General features: G+C 43.7%; 2 protein-coding genes across 6 annotated transcripts; both read left to right on the forward strand.

Annotated features, from left to right (window-relative positions):
* On the forward strand, positions 1-495 carry LOC125377710 (protein air1-like). Its single transcript, XM_048391732.1, has one exon. It carries the CDS (start codon positions 1-3, stop codon positions 493-495), a length of 495 nt encoding a protein of 164 aa, XP_048247689.1.
* Positions 496-3,602: 3,107 nt separating this feature from the next.
* Positions 3,603-15,605, forward strand: LOC124112112. Of its 5 annotated transcripts, none has more exons than XM_048387010.1 (8): positions 3,603-3,673; positions 4,296-4,349; positions 6,562-6,736; positions 10,938-11,048; positions 12,851-13,006; positions 13,214-13,309; positions 14,183-14,265; positions 15,221-15,516. In XM_048387010.1, exons 3-8 carry the CDS (start codon positions 6,569-6,571, stop codon positions 15,432-15,434), a joined length of 828 nt encoding a protein of 275 aa, XP_048242967.1. In that variant the 5' UTR covers positions 3,603-3,673; positions 4,296-4,349; positions 6,562-6,568; the 3' UTR covers positions 15,435-15,516. The 5 variants fall into 5 exon arrangements, with proteins under 5 accessions (XP_048242967.1, XP_046328038.1, XP_046328037.1 ...); XM_046472082.2 differs by lacking the exon at positions 3,603-3,673 and adding an exon at positions 3,773-3,896 and having other exon boundaries at positions 15,221-15,515; XM_046472081.2 differs by lacking the exon at positions 3,603-3,673 and adding an exon at positions 3,912-4,178 and having other exon boundaries at positions 15,221-15,515.
* The last annotated feature ends 6,448 nt before the right edge of the window (positions 15,606-22,053 follow it).

Below are 22,053 nucleotides of genomic sequence, written 5' to 3' on the forward strand. Positions count from 1 at the left end.
ATGTCGTCTCAATACAGCTGCATGAAGTGTCAGACCGACAGTCACAGTTACCTGTACTGCCCTGAAGTGACATGTACCGAGTGCCACACTCAAGGTCACCACCACTATGTCTGTCCGAAGTTAAGCAGTCAAGATAAGCAGAAGACTCCCCAGGGCCCATGTTACAACTGCCAAGTCGTGGGTCATTTCGCTGCAGATTGCCCAGAACCCAGTCAAAAGAAAACTTCAGCAGCGCCGTCCATGTCGACACCAGTGACACCAGTGACACAAGTGACACAAGTGCTTCATCTCATAGAAGCCATGCATATCGATGTCCGTGCTCTAAAAGAATGCATCGCACAACTCCATGTAGGCATCACACCACATCTAGGGAAAAGAAAACGGGACAGAAGCCCCTCAAGAAAGCACCTTTCAAAGCGCCGACGACGTCATCAGTCTGAGGAGGAGGAGGAGGTGGAGAATGAAGAAGATAGATTATCTGAGCAAAGTGACTAACGCATGGGACATGCTGCTCCACTGTTTTTCCAGTTTCCAATCGTTTCCAGTTTCCAGTTTTTCAAGTGTTCCAGTTTTTCTACAGTTTCCTGCCGTTTCCAGTTTCCAGTTTGTTTTTCAATGGCCCTTTTCAGGGCCACCCATCCCTCCGGAAAGAACGCTTTCATCCATTGCTTTGACGACGCTCTCCACCACCACCACCACATCCACCTCCCTCCACCACCACCACATCCACCTCCCTCAACCACCACCACCACCACCACCCACCAAACCAAACCAAAAAAAAGAAAAAAAAACCCTCCCTCCTCCCGCCTTCCCGCCCTCTCTCCTCCTATCCTCTTGGAGGCGCCGAGCCGCCATCTTGGAAGGGGAGATGCCCTGCGCAGGTCACGTGACCTGATGACGTCATCAGAGGTCACGTGACCAAACCGACCAATCAGAAGCAAGAAGCGGTCCTAGACCGCTGCCACCAACTACTCACGTTAGGTTTCATACCAAAATGTCAATTGGTCGCATTGTCGCGATTATATTAATTACTACATACAATATACAAACTTCAAAAAAGAAACGCACAGGTAGATTTTTAGTAAATCTATTGTACCTAATGAAGTCGATATATTTAATTTAATATCATAGATATAAATATGAAATTTTGGAGCTCGATAGTCTCATGTTGCCGTTGTACAAAGGCATTGAAAACTATTCATTGTCATATCACATAAGGCCACAAGGTTGCGCTGAACTCCCCGGGCAGCAATCACGGCTCTGCATCTCCTAGTCACTGACTGGATAAGTGTAACAATTCTGTCCTGCGGACTTCTGCGCCATTCTGCTTGTAACGCGTTGGTCAGTTGTAGGAGTGTCTTTGGCGTGATCTGACGTTGACGTACACGTCGATCGAGTTCATCCTACAGGTGTTTGATTGGGTTGAGATCTGGAGATCTCGACGACCAGGGCAAGCCGTTGATGTATGCATTACGAAGGTAGTCAGTCTACCAAGATGTGTACTGTTGGGCGTTGTCCTGTTGAAACAGCTCCCTCTGGCGGTCAGTGATTGGAGATAGGTGATTCATGTAGCGATTTGATGTCAAATTTCCCTGAACCACAACCAAGTCAGATCTTGTTGTGTAAGATATGCCTCCCACACCATGACACTACCGCCACCGAAATTGTAGAATTCACGTACACGATGTGGGGAAAAACGCTCATTTCGAGACGATAACACGTTGTATTCCATCTCGCCGGTGAAGAAGAAATCGTGATTCATCGCAAAACCACACTCGTCTCCAGTTTCTCCAATTCCAAGGCTTGTAAGGTATGTCACTAACGCAAGCGTCGCAGTCGATGGATCTGTTGCAAAACAGGGACGATAGCTGGTCTTCTGGGTCGGATTCCAGCCTCGCGAAGATGGTTCCCGACAGTCCCTTCCGATATCCTCCTCAAACCAGTGATGTGGAACAGTCGAATGTAGCGATCCTCTTGGTTGGCCGGTTCTTGGACGGTCTGCAGTGGAATTGAACTGTGTGTATCGGTCCCAAAGGCGGCAAATGGTGCTGTGGTTGACGTTGAAGTGGCGTGCAACAGAAGACTGCGATTCCCCTCATTGGATGCGTCATGTGGCGATGTTCCGATCGGCAGCACTGAGTCTCGGCATTTTCGAACTTGATAAATGTTGACAATTGAATGACAAATTATTGGCTTATGCTTGCCTTTTATAGCAAGTACCACGAGTTACAAATGACATAACTTGCGCGTGCACTTTGCTTTACTGTTTTCCTGCATGACATTTTTTAACAATGGCTGCGTTTTCCAATAACATATATCTAATTTATACTTTTATTTCTATTAAACTATAAGAAGCAGGGATATTTCCAAATAACGATAACCGATGAGCTTCCGTCGTTCTTTTTGTCTGTTTGTTTCGGCCGAAGAAATTAATAAACCTGCGCTTTTGTCGAAATCAACCAATCAGTGTTGAAAAATGCGTAAAACAAATATTGCCTCAAAGTTATTCAGCTGTCTTGGCAGACGGTAGTCAAGTCTCTTATCACGCTCATTTGGGTTAGCGAGCAAATCGACTCACTGCAGCAAGTGGATACCAGCGGCCAGTGTCAGACAGCCGAGAGGAAGCCTGAGATGAGAGCCCCTTTAAACCAAATTCGCTCACTCGCTCAAATCGATGATTTCACTGTGCAGAGTGGTGTCCCCTATACTTGCCAAAACGACTTCCCGAATCGCCCTGGTTATATTTCTCGGTTTGGACCTACCTTATTTCCACGATTAAACGCCCGGGCGTATATTTCATTCCGAAACTATTTTACCCCCGGCGTTTAATCCCAAAGATAATAATGTGGAGAAGACTGTGCATATAACTACCTGGCGTTTTTGTCGAGACCCCGATGTTTATTCGAGGACCGGCGTTTAATTGAAAAGTACGGAACATCATTTCCGGCTTTCCTCCCACATGCAAGCTGACACGCCTCGACATAACTGAAATACTGTTCAGAGCGGCGTTAACAAAAGTACTCACTCACGTAACATTGATAAGACATTTCCTTAGCTCTGCGTTAAAGTGCTCTATGACATGAGGTTGAACGTGGTCATATTCTGTACATGCTGAGGAGAGAAGTGCCTCAACTTCTTTTGTATTGTGACATATTTATGTGCAATGGAGTTTGATGTGTAACATGGTATGCAGGCAAGGGAGGGAAGTATCATAGTGACATTGATCAAGTATGCTACAGTGGATAGTCTAGTTACTCTTGTGGGATGGTCCATGGATGATTTATTAACAAATTTGCAACAGCTCGAACTATCTGTAATGTATAACAGATGGAAATAGTTGTAATGTATAACAGAGTGAACTAATTGTAATGTATAAGAGATCGAAATAGTTGTAATGTGTAACAGATCGAAATAGTTGTAATGTGTAACAGATCGAAATAGTTGTATTGTACAACATATTAAAGTACACGATTTGTGTTAATTTTCATGACCAGTATTATGATCCTGCAATGTCAGCCTGTTATCTGTGTGTGCTTTTCAGAGACTGCTGGTTAATCATATAACCGATGCGTGACAAGAGGCCATGATCTGGATATCGGACCCTAAGTCGCAACCCTCCAGTGGCGTCCCTCGGGTCGATGTGCCGCTCTCACGGCGAAGCTAAATGTTTCAGGTTAGATTAGCATTATCCGCGCTGAGTGTCGGTTAATCCAATCAGGGCAGCTAATGACGTCACCTGCACTTAAGTCGATTATTTACAGACCGCCGTCATATAGCTGGAATATTGCTGAGTGCGGCGTTAAACAACAAACCAACAAACCTTTATTGTACAACAATATTTCATTGGCTGGTGATAACTCCCCGTGGAGACTAAGACGTGATCTGACATGGAAAACGTTAGTGAAGTAGGACATTGCATGGGTTGGTGTGACAGAGTAGCTCGGTGAAGACCCACTGCTTGAGTTACTGCTGAAAACCGCTCCCGAATAGTTCAATACACACAATGCAATAGGACATCCTGCACGTGTATGTGGAATACACTATGGGAAATATGCAACCTGTGTATATGTGGATCTGCCGAGCTTTGAGTCTTAACTCCATGTAGAGCATAAGCCAGTCCTTGTGTTGGATTGGCTCAAACAGGACTGCGCTTCTGACAAACATCGGCACGGAAATCTGTAAGGGAGAAATCTGATAGTTGCACTTAATCTTCTCGATAAGCGATGTCGTGGCATGTTGTACAGTTCCTGCAAGGCAGGTTGTAAATATTCTCATACTTATGTGTCTGCTTATAGGTTGAAGCGAAGGAGGACGGATGATGGCTGATTGACCCGCAGTGTATAGGGCAGGTAAGACTACAGTTTATACAGTTTGCATACAGGGACATGTATTAAACATTGGATAGAGTGTATACATATATAGAGAATACTACGCTCATTGTCGTTAGACACCATTTTCACGAAACGAATGGACATTTTACGGTATCTGTACGATAAATCGTATTTATTACCCACATTACATATGTATTTAAGGTGTAAATAAAAAAACAATTTTAGTTCCTTTAACAAACCAGTTGAAAATCCGGTTGCGCATGAATATTGATATATATATATATGTATACGCTCAAACACGTTCATTCATAAACTAAATCCTTCGCTTCAAAGGGAACACTGGTGGCACAGCCGCAGCATCTAACGTCGTACGTCTAGATATCGGAAAATATAGTTTAAATTGACTTCAGTGCCATGCTGAACGTTTTGCATCATGAAAGTCGGAAGTGGCTCAAAAGCACTGATCAAGAGACCCGGGCCAAATTGTATGTACAACATGGACTGGATATAACTCAGAGAGAGATGAAATGAAATTCAACGTCGCGTTCAAGATTGTTGTACTCATATATTGAGTGTGTGTGTGTGTGCGTGCGTGCGTGCGTGCGTGCGTGCGTGCGTGCGCGCGCGCTTGTACTAGTCTGGACTAATGCCAGTTCCATAGTGCCAGGCAACTGGGATACTATGTCGCTGTTTAACAACGATCCCCCACTAAGGAACAATATACTCCGAACCGACCATTACTTGTGGCGAGCGACATATACAAATTGTATAAATTTATAAATTATCGCTACATTACACGTGACATACTTGCTCACCAAATTAACTCCAACACCCTTGTTTGTTTAAACGTTAGCTGTCCTGACACAAAACGTCGAGTGCCCGTCGTCACATTTCCAAATCCAGACTGTAACACTTTTAGCCTACAAGTGTCCCCTTGAATGGTTTAATAAACTTGCAAGCTTCTCAATAACTTGCCGCTTTTGACAAATTCTATTTTCTAAAACTGTTCCCAATTCACATGAACCAGGCTTGAAATTACGAATTTAGCTCCTGCTGCAAGACTCGGTTGCCAATGCCACGCTGGTTGGTATATGACGTCATTAATATAGTCCCTTCCAAAAACAAATAGTTTTGAAGTGTTTCTCGCTCAGGCATAACATCTGTGAAAGTAAAACATTAACACAAATGATATATAGTATATGGGTATCCATTCAATAAGATTGTTTAGTCTTGCTTGTTATTTGTATGACGTAGCGAAAAAGTTGTATTCATGTATTCTTGCGCGTGTTACGATGTCCAGCGAAATGATCAAATTTGTCAACAAAGCTGATAAATAGTGTAAATATATCAGACAAAGGTCGATTTTGTAATTATAAGAATTGTTTTCTTTTTTGGCGACTGTTATACTTCGATGCATGCAAATGAAGAACAATTCTTAATTGTACCTCCCTATACTGAGACTATTCATAAAACTCGAGCTTGCCTGGACAGAATGTCAATGACGGCTTCAACTGGTAGGAACATCCGGATAATCAAGCTGAACCCACGGCGGATTACGCTACAGATCAAAGCAGAAAGTTTATTTCTTTTATTCTATGGCACATTATTCCCACAGAGCGTTCGTATGATTTGTATCCGGATTTTTTGTCCGAGTGAGGTGTTCGTGCAATCATGTTTATTCATAAACAATTTCGGACAATGAGGCAGCTCCTCGACAGCCAAAGAAAGTCTAGATATGGGCTCAGACAACAGACCTAGATACATCTACTTCAATGCATAGGTACGCAAACATCTGATTGTTCTAAGTTGATATTATGAAATAACATATTAAACTAATGCATTGCAAAGTTTTTACCACTATCATGTATGTGACGTACTCATTTGGTGGATAACGTATACATTTAAAGCGTAACATTTCATAGGGGTGACGTACAGTTCAGTGTCTCTTCATCACGCGTAATAGGTTTGTCGCCGTTTTGACATGCGCTGTCAACATTTCTTCACCAGAACAACTGGTTTATGTGAGGGACGTATCTATGACAGCTCATACAATGTTTCTCTTGTTGTGACATGTTATTGTGGGAGATATGTCATAGCCCACGGTCAGCTATCAGTGCAGAGATCACTAACAATATTACAGCTGAAGCGCAGTGAATCTCAGATATATTCACGCCAGCCGAGTAATTCTCGTCTCAATGATTCACCAATGAAATCACTAATTTTCTTTTAGATTTCGAATGCACATTTGCTTCGTTGGCCTACAACTAGTGGCATCCGCTGAAAGACAGCAATCAGTGCGGAAGTCGGCATCAGAAGCAGTAGCCATGTACGATAACCGGTACAAGAAGACATCTTCTTTCCCCAGCATTTTGATGCAGTACGGCCCGCCTTGCGTTGCTAAACAGGTAGGGAGCTTTTATCTGTAATGGTTTCTGAACAAAGACACTACACCAATGTTAGATAGGAGGCTTTCACAGTCTAAGTGACTTACACGGACACTTCAAGTGGCATCCGATTGGAGGCTTTAACAGGCTAAGTGGCTGACACAGACACTTCAAGTGGTGCAGACAGATGGCATTTGCGTGCACGACGTCCTCGTGTCAATACCCAAAATGACAGTCAATATCTGGTGTGACCACCATTAGCATTGATCACTGCCACACATCTCCTGTACATTGAGTGGATCAGACGATTTGTGAAGGCCCTAGGGATCCTCCTGCACACATCCAGAGCAGCTGTGCGTAGGTCATTGGCAGTTGTAGGGACTGGGCGCACATTGCGCAGACGGCTTTGAACCTCATCCCACAAGTGTTCGATGGGGTTCAGATCAGGGCTGAGGGCTGGCCACGGTAGAACACGGATGTTGTGTTGTTGCAGAAAGGCCATGGTAGCTCTGGCAACATGGGGACGAGCGTTGTCCTGCTGGAAAATGTGTTGTTGATGTTGTGCAAAAAATGGAACAACGTGGGGTCTGATCACTTGGTCGATGTACCGCTGAGCAGTGACGCCGTGTCCCCGACCTTGACCAACATTCAGAAAGCACATGGGTCAAAGTCTCGCATTAAGTCCAATCCCTGCCCATATCATGACGCTAGGTCCACCCAATGGATCCCTTTCCACAACGTTTCTGTCAGCGAAACGATCACCTCGACGCCGCCAAATTCTGGACGTGCTGGTCGGCGACATCTAAGGTTGTTGGAACGGAGACGTCGGATTACAGTGTCCCGGCTAATGTGTCGATTATGTGTTCCTATGGTCTGTCGAGCACTTTCACTTGCAGTCAGGAACGGATGTCGCTGTCGTTGACGGGTAATCTGCCGATCTTGTCGAGGTGTGGCGACCCTAGGACGACCGCTCCGAGGAAGGTCATCTGAGGTCTGTGTAGCATTGTATCGATGCAGGAGACGGTAAATTGTGGTTATGTTAACGTTGAAATGACGGGCAACATCTTGGACAGACTCTCCAGCTTCCAAACGTCCGATAGCCTGGTTTCTCTTAATTTGAGTTAGGCGTGGCATTGTTGACCAAGGAGTGGTAGGTCCAAGAATCGGCCACAGTTTTATACCCACTACAGTTCGTGACAGTTCGTGCATTTTCGATTTCGGGAGAAATGGGTGCATGATACCCACATATTCATTGAAATGGTGCGTTTTGGCGATTCGTTTTTTATGTTGCGTTTTTACTCGGGGCTTCCAAAATGCAACCAAAAATATTGATAACACCATCAGGCTTCACTACATGCTAAAACTCGTATCAATTTATGGTTCCGTGTTTGTTACCTATTTGCTTAAAACCACTTGCGTTTCTTTTGCGTGTGAGTATATATGCTCAACAACAAAAGTTCCTGTGACACCAATATTTTAGTGTATTTTTCAAACAAGTAAAGTTTGGTTTTCAATATTGTAGTACATGTGTGGAATCAAGTAAAAAACCGCAACTGCTACAGAAAAGCATGCATTCCATGCAAAGTTGACTTTTATGGAAGCCCCATGCATTTCACACCCAAGAATGGGTATAAAAACATATGCGTTAACGGGATTCTATATGCATTGTTTAGCATCGTGCTGACAACAACCACTCAGAAAAACAACAAAATTACGCAATTATTCAACATTACGAAATGCCACGCCTGTCCGAAAATGAGCGTCTGCGAGCCATTGGTATGCTTGAAGCAGGATCGAGTCAACGTGATGTTGCAAGACAATTTAACGTCCACAGAAACACTATTTGGTGTTTATGGCAACGTTGTCAACAGACGAATGCAGTCAGAGACCATCCTCGGAGTGGCAGGCCACGCGTAAGCAATAATCGACAAGACAACTGGATTCGAGCAACGCACCTACGAAATCGATTTCAGCCAGCAACAGTGACTGCAAGAAGCATCCCTGGCCTTCGACGAATATCTTCACAAACCGTACGTCGTCGCCGCAGATATGTAGGGATTGTCACCGTTTCGTTTTCACCTCAGCCACAGCGATGGACGGATTCGAGTGTACCGACGTCGAGGTGAACGTTAATATCCGTTAGGTCAATCATTGTGTCATGAAAGAAGATCGGTTCTGGGGCGGCAGCGTTATGGTATCGGGTGGGATTACAGCAAGATAGAGGACCCGTTTGATAGTGGTAGAGGTAAATCTCAATGGACAGCGCTACCGCGACGAGATCATCGGCCCTGTTATTCGACCGTTTTTGCGTAGTCATGGCCCAGGCATTACCTTTCAACATGACAACACCCGGCCTCATATTGCTCGACTTGTTCAGGATTCTCTTCAACAAAACAACGTGAATGTCATCCCCAGGCCGGCACGCTCCCCTGATCTATCAGCAATAGAGCACATGTGGGATGAGATGGATCGGCGCCTTCGACGTCAACCACGTGTTCCCCATACACTCCAGGAACTTCGAAACAGCAGATATGGACAGATATCCCACAGGACTTTGTGCGACGCCTGGTCCATTCCATGAGACGAAGATGTGTTGCTTGCATCGCAAACAGAGGTGGACACACACGTTATTGATTTGTAAATTGACATTTTGGCATGTTCATGTTTTTTATGAAATCACGCATTCTCTGAAGTCAGTATGGCAAATTAAACCATTTGAACACTCACAGGAGTCTTTTATCTGTTGCAAACCGAAATTGTTTCAGATTTGGTAAAATACATAACTTTGCATTAACTCTTATTCAATGTCACAAGAACTTTTGTTGGATATATATAGATATATATAGATATATATATAGATATATATATATAGATATATATATGTATGTATCGTAATGTATTAAATATACCTAAACTATACTGAACCGCAAAAGAAACGTCACCTTGGATAGATACATGAGAAACCGTATTTGTCAAAACACTGTAAGCATACTTTGAGACCTATTAAAAAGATGAAACTTGGCAAAACTGATCATCAAGGTTGAAATTAAAGTGTCAAATGTTCTTAATGTGGAACACAACAATAGTCTCTGAGAAAATGGCATCACAAGTCAGTATCTTGTGTGTCCCCATGGTCAGTCGAGCAGTTTCCGCAGCAGAAATAAAGCAATCTTGAAGATGCTGTCGCACAACCTGACTATCCTGACGTCGGGTGGTGACCCTTGGTCTTCCTCTACGTGATCGGTCATCTGTAGTGTTGGCGGTATGGCACCGTTGCCAGAGCCTGTATATGGGCCTTGTGTGGACTTGAAATGCATTGGCTACTTGCCGGGCGGTTTGTCAAGCTTGCAATCGTCCGAGGGCTTGTTGTCGCTGATTTCTTGTCAATCTTAGCATGTGGTAGCAATTCAATAACGAATGAATGTCATCTGATCTGGGTGGATTTTTATAGGGAAAGGAATGGGGGAACGCATGTGCATTTCAATTTGCACGGAACTCACGTGCATCGGGTTACCATGGCCGTTGCCGTGATGCGTTTGGGCGATTGGTTTTATTGTCATTTGCTTTGATTTTTTCATCATCAAATTTCATTTTTCCAGACAACTTTTCATGCAATATTATTTGGATGACGTTTCTTTTGCTGTTCAGTATATTTACTGTGAAAACCAACATGAAGTGTCGCAGTAAAGATGTTGTATATGTTTTAACATGTGCGGGATGTGATGAGCATTATATTGGAGAAACTGGTATGCAACTAAAAGACCGAATCAGACAACAAATTCGAGATCCAAATGTACGTTGTACAAAATGAAAGCAACACATTGATGAATGCGGGAGTGGTCATTTTACTGTCTTTCTGTTTTATAAATTGTTTTACAATGACAAATATTTACGAATGGAAAAAGAACAGATGTTCATTAGGCTTTTGAAACCCAAACTTAATTCAAAAGTATAATTTGGAAACCTTCCCCATGTAGCTCAATGTGGGTTTGTTCACACCATAATGTATTCATGCCTCCCGCTATTATCACTAGCTAGGACGTCATATGCTTTATGCGTCGCCTAGTACTACAATGTAAGTTTAAGTTTTCATTACACCTGAAGAACCATTGAACCGCGAAAGATCTTGTGTGGATAAAGGAGTTTTGACAAGCCATATATATACAGTATAGACATGGTAAATGGTGCTGATGTCAGATCATGTTATGTGTCGTGTACGTAGGTGCACTGGTCCCACAGAATCAAAGAGAAGGAGCAACGTAAGAGAATGAGACAGAGCAGAGACGATCTGGATAGTCCAGGGACAGTCGTGGAGAAGAAGGGGAAGGCGGAGGTAAGGTAACATCTCACTCACTCATTGACATCCCACAGAGGGAGAGGATGACAGGGAGTGATGATGGATGAGATACCCTGGTTGTTCTCCGTGTATGATTGCATGTTCATATGTACAAAGGCTATTACATCACCGGGAAGATGTAACACACACACACACACACACACACACACACACACACACACACACACACACACACACACACACACACACACACACAAACACACACACACACACACACACACACACACACACACACACACACACACACACACACACACACACACACACACACACAAACACACACAAACACACACACATCGCAAGGCTGGTGGTGGCTGTAATGCATTCATGGTAGTGAAATCATTGTTGCTCGACTACTTTGGTTCCTGATTTTCAAAGTTTAGTTAATATGAAAGAACCTTCTTGCCCAATATTTCTTTCATGATAAGGGGCGGTCGGGTAGCCTAGTGGTTCAGGCCGAAGACCCGGGTTCGATTCCCGACATGGGTACAATGTGTCAAAGCCCATTTCTGGTGTCCCCCGTCGTGATATTGCTGGAATATTGCTAAAAGCGGCGTAAAACCATATTCACTAACTCTTTCATGATAAAGAGAAGAAAGTTACTACTTAACTTGCTTGTACTACGACTTCCTGGCCGTGTTAGGTTTTTAAACAGACAGTGTTAGATAATGTATTCCTTCTGCAATCAGATCTTTCAAACTACAGAAGGTCATCGGTGTAGTGACAAGTGTCTCTCGGTCAGCTGTGCACAATGCAGAGCCTGCGGTGGTCATCGTGGTGATCGTGGTGCTGCCAACTGAGGTCGTTCTCACTATATAGATGTGTTCAGTATTCAGCCATGAAGACGCCAACCATCGTATGAAGGCAGAAAATTCTTTTTCTCATGGAATAGCAATTTAAAACTTCGGCCGTCAATTGGAATCGACTTTTGATAAACCATCAATTGAATATACCTCAAATATGCATTGAGTTTTTGTTTTTCTTGTCATATTTTGTTTAATGCCTTACGCCAGTGTTCCACATTCCAGCCAAATGACGGCGGTCTGTAAGAATCGTTTCTGATCCAGACAATCTAGTGATTGACACCATGAGTATCGATCTACGCAATTGGTACGATGACATGAATCAACCAAGTCATCGAACTTGACCATCCGATCCTGTTAGTCGCCCCTTAGGACACGCGTGGGTTACCGATGACCGAAACTAACCCAATCTTCACGTGGTTGTGCCTTGTTCATTACCTTCACTGGTAAGCACCTCAAGGTCAAATGTTACACCCAAGACTAGCGACTGCCTCTTCTATGCAAGTTCAGGGCTCAGTTTTGCGACCGGTTTTGCTTTCTTTGTACATTCTGCCTGTAGGCAATGTAATACGAAAACATGGACTTAATCTTCATGGGTATGCTGATGATAATCAGTTTTATCTTGGTGTCAAACCCGCCAATGTGAATATATGTAAAAAACAGACGAAATGCTGTATAACGTCGTTGGAGGTCAGCAAGATTGTTTTATAGTTGAACGATTATAAGACAGAGCTTAACATCCAAGGAACTCCTAAGCACCATTATTACTGGATCAAGCTCGCAGTTTGGGAGTCATCTTTGAGAAGGCCATGTCGTAGGAGAAAGAAGCTGTCACAGTCTTCTTTAACAGTCGCTTCTATACCCTGCGACAGGGTTGTTACTTAAATGATAAATATAATATGTATTAATGACAATGAATACAGGTACGAATAGTAGGGTTGCCAATCTTGGCTGAGGTATTGTGTCAACCTGCAGATGCGGACTCTGAGACTTGAGACGATTGCCAGGGAACAGCTGGCCAGGTATGACAGCTATATCCAGCGCCTCCACGACAAGGTGGCCAGACAGAGAACAGAGATGAGGCGCCGCGCAGAGGAGACTGAGACAAGGATACTGGCACGGGAGCAACAGGTAGAACTGTCCATATATCTGTTTCCATTCCTCCTTCTACAGACAAATATATATGCCTACGTCCATTTCCAGCTGCTTCGGTCAAAAAAGGGACGGGTCAGCAGAAGAGGACCCCTTAAACACTTAAAGCAACAACAAAACAACAACGAGCTGCTTCAGCATGTGTTTTCGTGTCTATCTGTATGTTTTATAATGACGGTATTTCAGAGACGACGAGAAAGGAATGCAAGGAAAACACAACCTCTCCCTCCCATCAACAACCCTGAACATTTCAAGAAGTATCCAAAAACAAAGTTTGGAAAGGTCAGTAACAAATTGTGCTCATGAGTGCATGATTATATTTCCACCTGTCGGAGTGTTGTTTTATGAATGACATTGTTCAAGGAGTGCATGATTAAATTTCCACATGTCGGACTATTGTTTTGTGAATGACATTGTTCAAGGAGTACATGTTTATATTTCCACCTGTCGGAGTGTTGGTTTACGAATGACATTGTTCAAGGAGTACATGATTATATTTCCCCCTGTCGGACTATTGTTTTGTGAATGACATTGTTCAAGGAGTACATGATTATATTTCCACCTGTCGGAGTGTTGGTCTATGAATGACATTGTTCAAGGAGTGCATGATTATATTTCCCCCTGTCGGACTATTGTTTTGTGAATGACATTGTTCAAGGAGTACATGATTATATTTCCCCCTGTCGGAGTGTTGGTTTACGAATAACATTGTTCAAGGAGTACATGATTATATTTCCCCCTGTCGGAGTGTTGGTTTACGAATAACATTGTTCAAGGAGTACATGATTATATTTCCCCCTGTCGGAGTGTTGGTTTACGAATAACATTGTTCAAGGAGTACATGATTATATTTCCCCCTGTCGGAGTGTTGGTCTATGAATGACATTGTTCAAGGAGTACATGATTATATTTCCACCTGTCGGAGTGTTGGTCTATGAATGACATTGTTCAAGGAGTGCATGATTATATTTCCACCTGTCGGAATGTTGGTTTGTGAATGACATTGTTCAAGGAATACACGATTCTGTTTTCACCTGTCGGAGTGTTGTTTTGTGGATGACATTATGTAAGTAATTTATTGCTCTGTTTTGTCTGTCGGAGTGTTGTTTTGTTAATTACGATGTAGTGTATTAATGCTTCCCACTGCCTGTGTAGACGGTGCTCCTTGAAGACGACATGAAGAGGAAGGGCTTGCTGCGCTGTCAGGAGGAAGTGGACCAGCTCTGGCATAGTAATACGTACGTCCACAAAGCTGTAGGTCAGCACTCCTCCGTCTAGTTCGTGCTGTACTGTCTAGTGACATGTCTACTGCACTGCAGGTATCAAATACCTGATGAGGACGATACATCGCTGTCTTCTTCCACCTGTTAGGAATGACACGGCCTTGCCTGGTTCGTGTATGCGCTGGAAGTTTTGGGACTGAGGAGACCCTAACACATAGTGCTTATTGTTTGTCCACAAAAGGAGGGGTAGGGGATGTGTTATGTGACCTGGCTGTGTGTAATTTTATCCGATGGCGTGTGCATACTTATTACCACTGGTTTTTCACCATACAGTTGCAATATCTACACACGTGCAGTTTGCTTGATGTCTCACGTATGCAATCGTATCTCTATGAATCTATAATACTGTTAGTTAATCGATGCTGTTGATGCCTCGCAATAGCGAATATGTTCAACTATCTCGGAATTACAACGTGGTCCCTTTGGGACTGCATATTCACGCCCGGGTGTTCAGTCTAACTGTACAGACAGGTCTGTTCATGCATGGGTGCTGTGCGAGGGATCAGGGAGATTTCTATAAACTACTCAGCTGAATCTACATTGCTGTCAGATCACGGTGTAGCGTGAACAATGGACACAATCTCGTCCTCCCTGCAGATCGCACCAGGTGTGTCTACCGAGTGGGGTACGATCTGCAGAATAGCCACTGTCAATGGCGTACAAATAAATAAAACACAGCAAAAACCCAACAACAAAAACTAAGTACAAGTAAGAAGGTAAGAAATATTTAGGCATTAGGCAATTTAAAGACTGCCATCTAGGGTGTCAGTTGTTGGTTGCCCTATAGAGGGCACGGCGCATGTCAGCATACTGAATTCCTACTGTTGTGTAAAGTTTCTTTATCAAATCCGGAATTTGTAATGATTTCCAATTGGTACTAAATGTGATGATGTTGTTCATGCTCTCACAGGTGTTGCCCGGACGCTCCCGGACGTTATTTAGTTGGACCGAATACATGTAATTGCTTGTGGGGAGATGTGTCAACGTCATCTAACCAGTTTTATCACACGAACATGTCGATTAAATTTGTTATTGCGATCATCAGATCCTGTTTCATAATCTTTGTTAGGAATCCCACTGATCTAACTCGATACCATGTTCATACTTCCATGTCACTGACGTAACCGCGTACAGGTATTGTCTGTCAGTCCTTACTTTGTATTGCGACTGTCATAGTGGAAACCACTTCAATAAGATTCTTATAAACTTCATTTATCCAAAATACCTAATTGTTTCAATATGTTTCCAACGTGCGCCGACATTCTCTCTCTTCTGTATGTCTAATATATTCAGCAAACATTCGGACAGGACCCTTACTCTCCAGCAGTATCTAGGACCCTTACTCTCCAGCAGTATCTAGGACCTTATCTCTCCAGCAGTATCTAGGGCCCTTACTCTCAAGCAGTATCTAGGACCTTATCTCTCCACCAGTATCTAGGACCCTTACTCTCCAACAGTATCTAGGACCCTTACTCTCCACCAGTATCTAGGACCCTATCTTTCCACCAGTACCTAGGACCCTATCTCTCCACCAGTATCTAGGACCCTATCTCTCCACTAGTATCTGGGACCCTTTCTCTCCACCAGTATCTAGGACCCTTACTCTCCACCAGTATCTAGGACCCTTACTCTCCAACAGTATCTAGGACCTTATCTCTCCAGCAGTATCTAGGACCCTTACTCTCCAGCAGTATCTAGGACCCTTACTCTCCAGCAGTATCTATGACCCTTACTCTCCAACAGTATCTAGGACCCTTACTCTCCAGCAGTACCCTATCTCTCCACCAGTATCTAGGACCCTATCTCTCCAGCAGTATCTAGGACCCTTACTCTCCACCAGTATCTAGGACCCTATCTCTCCAGCAGTATCTAGGACCCTTACTCTCCAACAGTATCTAGGACCCTATCTCTCCACCAGTATCTAGGACCCTATCTCTCCAGCAGTATCTAGGACCCTATCTCTCCAGCAGTATCTAGGACCCTTACTCTCCACCAGTATCTAGGACCCTTTCTCTCCAGCAGTATCTAGGACCCTATCTCTCCAGCAGTATCTAGGACCCTATCTCTCCAGCAGTATCTAGGACCCTTACTCTCCAGCAGTATCTAGGACCCTTACTCTCCAGCAGTATCTAGGACCCTTTCTCTCCAGCAGTATCTAGGACCCTTACTCTCCACCAGTATCTAGGACCCTATCTCTCAACCAGTATCTAGGACCCTATCTCTCCAGCAGTATCTAGGACCCTATCTCTCCAACAGTATCTAGGACCCTATCTCTCCACCAGTATCTAGGACCCTATCTCTCCACCAGTACCTAGGACCCTATCTCTCCACCAGTATCTAGGACCCTATCTCTCCACCAGTATCTGGGACCCTTTCTCTCCAGCAGTATCTAGGACCCTTACTCTCCACCAGTATCTAGGACCCTTACTCTCCAACAGTATCTAGGACCCTTACTCTCCAGCAGTATCTAGGACCCTTACTCTCCACCAGTATCTAGGACCCTTACTCTCCAACAGTATCTAGGACCCTTACTCTCCAGCAGTACCCTATCTCTCCAGCAGTATCTAGGACCCTATCTCTCCAGCAGTATCTAGGACCCTTACTCTCCACCAGTATCTAGGACCCTATCTCTCCAGCAGTATCTAGGACCCTTACTCTCCAACAGTATCTAGGACCCTATCTCTCAACCAGTATCTAGGACCCTATCTCTCCAGCAGTATCTAGGACCCTATCTCTCCAGCAGTATCTAGGACCCTTACTCTCCACCAGTATCTAGGACCCTTTCTCTCCAGCAGTATCTGGGACCCTATCTCTCCAGCAGTATCTAGGACCCTTACTCTCCAGCAGTATCTAGGACCCTATCTCTCCAGCAGTATCTAGGACCCTTACTCTCCAGCAATATCTAGGACCCTTACTCTCCATCAGTATCTAGGACCCTTTCTCTCCAGCAGTATCTAGGACCCTTACTCTCCACCAGTATCTAGGACCCTATCTCTCAACCAGTATCTAGGACCCTATCTCTCCACCAGTATCTAGGACCCTATCTCTCCAGCAGTATCTAGGACCCTATCTCTCCACCAGTATCTAGGACCCTATCTCTCCACCAGTATCTAGGACCCTATCTCTCCACCAGTATCTAGGACCTTATCTCTCCAGCAGTATCTAGGACCCTTACTCTCCAGCAGTATCTAGGACCCTTACTCTCCACCAGTATCTAGGACCCTATCTCTCCAGCAGTATCTAGGACCCTTACTCTCCACCAGTATCTAGGACCCTTACTCTCCACCAGTATCTAGGACCTTATCTCTCCAGCAGTATCTAGGACCCTTACTCTCCACCAGTATCTAGGACCCTTACTCTCCAGCAGTATCTATGACCCTTACTCTCCAACAGTATCTAGGACCCTTACTCTCCAGCAGTACCCTATCTCTCCACCAGTATCTAGGACCCTATCTCTCCAGCAGTATCTAGGACCCTTACTCTCCACCAGTATCTAGGACCCTATCTCTCCAGCAGTATCTAGGACCCTTACTCTCCAACAGTATCTAGGACCCTATCTCTCCACCAGTATCTAGGACCCTATCTCTCCAGCAGTATCTAGGACCCTATCTCTCCAGCAGTATCTAGGACCCTTACTCTCCACCAGTATCTAGGACCCTTTCTCTCCAGCAGTATCTGGGACCCTATCACTCCAGCAGTATCTAGGACCCTTACTCTCCACCAGTATCTTGGACCCTATCTCTCCAGCAGTATCTAGGACCCTTACTCTCCAGCAATATCTAGGACCCTTACTCTCCAGCAGTATCTAGGACCCTTTCTCTCCAGCAGTATCTAGGACCCTTACTCTCCACCAGTATCTAGGACCCTATCTCTCAACCAGTATCTAGGACCCTATCTCTCCAGCAGTATCTAGGACCCTATCTCTTCACCAGTATCTAGGACCCTATCTCTCCACCAGTATCTAGGACCCTATCTCTCCAGCAGTATCTAGGACCTTATCTCTCCAGCAGTATCTAGGACCCTTACTCTCCAGCAGTATCTAGGACCCTATCTCACCACCAGTATCTAGGACCCTTACTCTCCACCAGTATCTAGTACCCTTACTCTCCATCAGTATCTAGGGCCCTATCTCTCCACCAGTATCTAGGACCCTATCTCTCCACCAGTATCTGGGACCCTATCTCTCCACCAGTATCTAGGACCCTATCTCTCCAGCAGTATCTAGGACCCTATCTCTCCAGCAGTATCTAGGACCCTATCTCTCCAGCAGTATCTAGGACCCTTACTCTCCAGCAATATCTAGGACCCTTACTCTCCAGCAGTATCTAGGACCCTATCTCTCCAGCAGTATCTAGGACCCTTACTCTCCACCAGTATCTAGGACCCTATCTCTCCACCAGTATCTAGGACCCTATCTCTCCAGCAGTATCTAAGACCCTATCTCTCCACCAGTATCTAGGACCCTTACTCTCCAGCAGTATCTAGGACCCTTTCTGTCCAGCAGTATCTAGGACCCTATCTCTCCAGCTGTATCTAGGACCCTATCTCTCCAGCAGTATCTAGGACCCTATCTCTCCAGCAGTATCTAGGACCCTTTCTCTCCACCAGTATCTAGGACCCTTTCTCTCCAGCAGTATCTAGGACCCTATCTCTCCACCAGATCTAGGACCCTTTCTCTCCAGCAGTATCTAGATCCCTTTCTCTCCACCAGTATCTAGGACCCTTACTCTCCACCAGTATCTGGGACCCTATCTCTCCACCAGTATCTGGAACCCTATCTCTCCACAAGTATCTGGGACCCTATCTCTCCACCAGTATCTGGGACCCTTATTCTCCACCAGTATCTAGAACCCTATCTCTCCACCAGTATCTGGGACCCTATCTCTCCACCAGTATCTAGGACCCTATCTCTCCACCAGTATCTGAGACCCTATCTCTCCACCAGTATCTAGGACCCTATCTCTCCACCAGTATCTAAGACCCTATCTCTCCACCAGTATCTAGGACCCTTTCTCTCCATCAGTATCTGGGACCCTATCTCTCCACCAGTATCTGGGACCCTATCTCTCCACCAGTATCTGGGACCCTATCTCTCCACCAGTATCTAGGACCCTATCTCTCCAGCAGTATCTGGGACCCTATCTCTCCACCAGTATCTAGGACCCTATCTCTCCACCAGTATCAAGGACCCTATCTCTCCACCAGTATCTGGGACCCTATCTCTCCACCAGTATCTAGGACCCTATCTCTCCACCAGTATCTAGGACCCTATTTCTCCACCAGTATCTAGGACCTTATCTCTCCACCAGTATCTAGGATCCTTACTCTCCAGCAGTATCTATAAATGTCTTTTATACCCCTTCATGATTCCGGATGTTATATGTACAGGATAAAGGGTCACTGACCTTGCGCCATGTTATGTAATACATCTACCTACGAAACCTGATCGGCATTGTCAGAGGCCGACCCAGTTCATTAACAGGAGCGCACCGATTGTACCGTTAATCGTCGCATGCAACTATGTATTTAATCGACAAACAGTTAAAATTATGATGCCACTCCTTGGTGGGATATAAGTATAATTCAAGTTTTTGTATAGTGGATATAACAACTCCTTGGATGTTTGTGTTATGCTACTATGCTAGAGTTGGACGTAATTCTTCTTATACACAGGAGGACAATATTGAGGAGTATACAGTCATGACATTATACGAAAGGGACCCATGAAGATCCGGGGTAGAATAAGTCTTCAGCAACCCATGCTTGCCGTAAAATGCGACTTTGCTTGTCGTAAGAGGCGACTAACGGGATCGGGTGGTCAGGCTTGCTGACTTGGTTGATGCATGTCATCGTATCCCAAGTGCGTAGATCGATGCTCTTAATGGATTTTCTGGTCCAGACTCGATTATTTACAGACCGCTGTCATATAGCTGGAATATTGCTGAGTGCGGCATTAAACAACAAACAAATAAATTATACAAAAGACGATGATGTTCACAATATATATTTTTAAGGATTGACTGTGTATTTTGTTCGGTTCATTGAGGTATGAATCGAAAAAAAACAATGTGCAAACTGTATGAATGCGCGTATTACAAAAGTTTGCATATCGGTTTTGTCTATTCATACCTCAATGAACCGAACAAAATACACAGTCAATCTTTATAATTAAATTCAAATACGAAAACATGTGTTATGTTCAATATTTAAATCAAAATATGTTATATAAATCAAAGAAGACAAAAATGTCGAGATTAATAAACATTCCAGGCGTAGGAATACATATCGTGGCGTGACATGAATCAGGTGACATTTTTCATTTATGTACAAAACTTGACACGTCCAAAAATCAGTAGCCAATCAACGGAGAGAAGGATCAAAACAAACTTCATAGGACCTGTCAATCAAGACAAGAGGCGAGAAGAACTGCAACAGTCAGACTGTAACGAACCGGAACAAATATATGTTCGGAAGAAGGCGGCTGTTACAAATGAGCAGAAAGGGAATTCACTTGTCCGTCATATTGGGATTCCCGGACTTACTTACTTATATTGGACATTTTACGTGCGCTTTCCGACTCCAGCGTATTTCGCACATGGGACATTCCGTAGTAATAAAAGTAGTCCGCTTCGTTGGGCGTGGCTTATTTGTTTACATTGATTGGGAGATGAATGCAATAACACGTGACCACTTCAGCTGATCAGAATGCAGGAATTACAAAAATCACAAAGAACATTTAATTATATATGTGCGCGAGGGTATGTACAGCAATATAATTATACTTATTATTCTAAATATAACTGAGTGTGTCATTAAACATCCAACAAAGAACATGATACTCAACATGTCAGAGTTGAAAGAGATAGAATTACGTTTGTATTATTCGAGGGATTTCTAAGCCCCAATATCTCACAGCCTTCTTGCAATAGGTGTGATTATTTTTGTTTGTATTCGTAAGTCCAAAAGTCTTTTTTTTCCATTTTATTATCACTATCACGTTGGATTTTAGTGGTAACAATTATTCTTTCCATTTGGTTATTGTGTACATGATGACAAAAGCAAAAAGAGATGCCAGGCATACCAGATGAAAGATGTGAGAGAGTATGTGCCTCATCTTAGGAGTCTAACTTTAAAAATTAAAGGAAACACGTTACATGTAGAAATTTTAGAGTAGAAAAATATTTCTTTAATGTTCCTTTGAATCGCCCATTACCCTATTCTTTTCTCGTGTTTTAAAGGACAATCTACCATATGTGATACTCGGTATTACAAAGTCTCCTTCCTGGTCAGCATGAAAGTAGCTGGGAAACTCATTGATGCATTCCTGGTAGATGATTGACATACATATGTTGAAGCTTCCATAGCGGTTTTGCCAGCAAAGTATCCTCAGATATACATGACATCTGAATAATAATATTTTATATGATTGTAATGTTTAGAAAATCTACAAAGTTACAAACATAAGACAAATAACGTACATTAAAAAAACACAATTACCAATAGAGAATTGAACTTGTTATCCCACGCTCTGTCATCATTATCATTACTATTTGCTGGACAAAGCAGAGTAAGAGTTATCCTTCCATCACAACTTGAACAAAGTGGTCAACTGATCCTTGCAGTTGAAGGCCAAGTAGGTGAAGTTTCTAAGATACTTTTTTGAAAGAGGAGACTATCAAGGTACGTGATTATACCTTTACTTTTAACTATTTTTCTGTGGTTTCTCTCCAGGCAATCGATCAA

The sequence above is a fragment of the Haliotis rufescens genome, unplaced genomic scaffold (assembly GCF_023055435.1).
Source record: "Haliotis rufescens isolate VD_foot unplaced genomic scaffold, xgHalRufe1.0.p SCAF_10, whole genome shotgun sequence".
NCBI classification, from domain to species: Eukaryota; Metazoa; Mollusca; class Gastropoda; order Lepetellida; family Haliotidae; genus Haliotis; species Haliotis rufescens.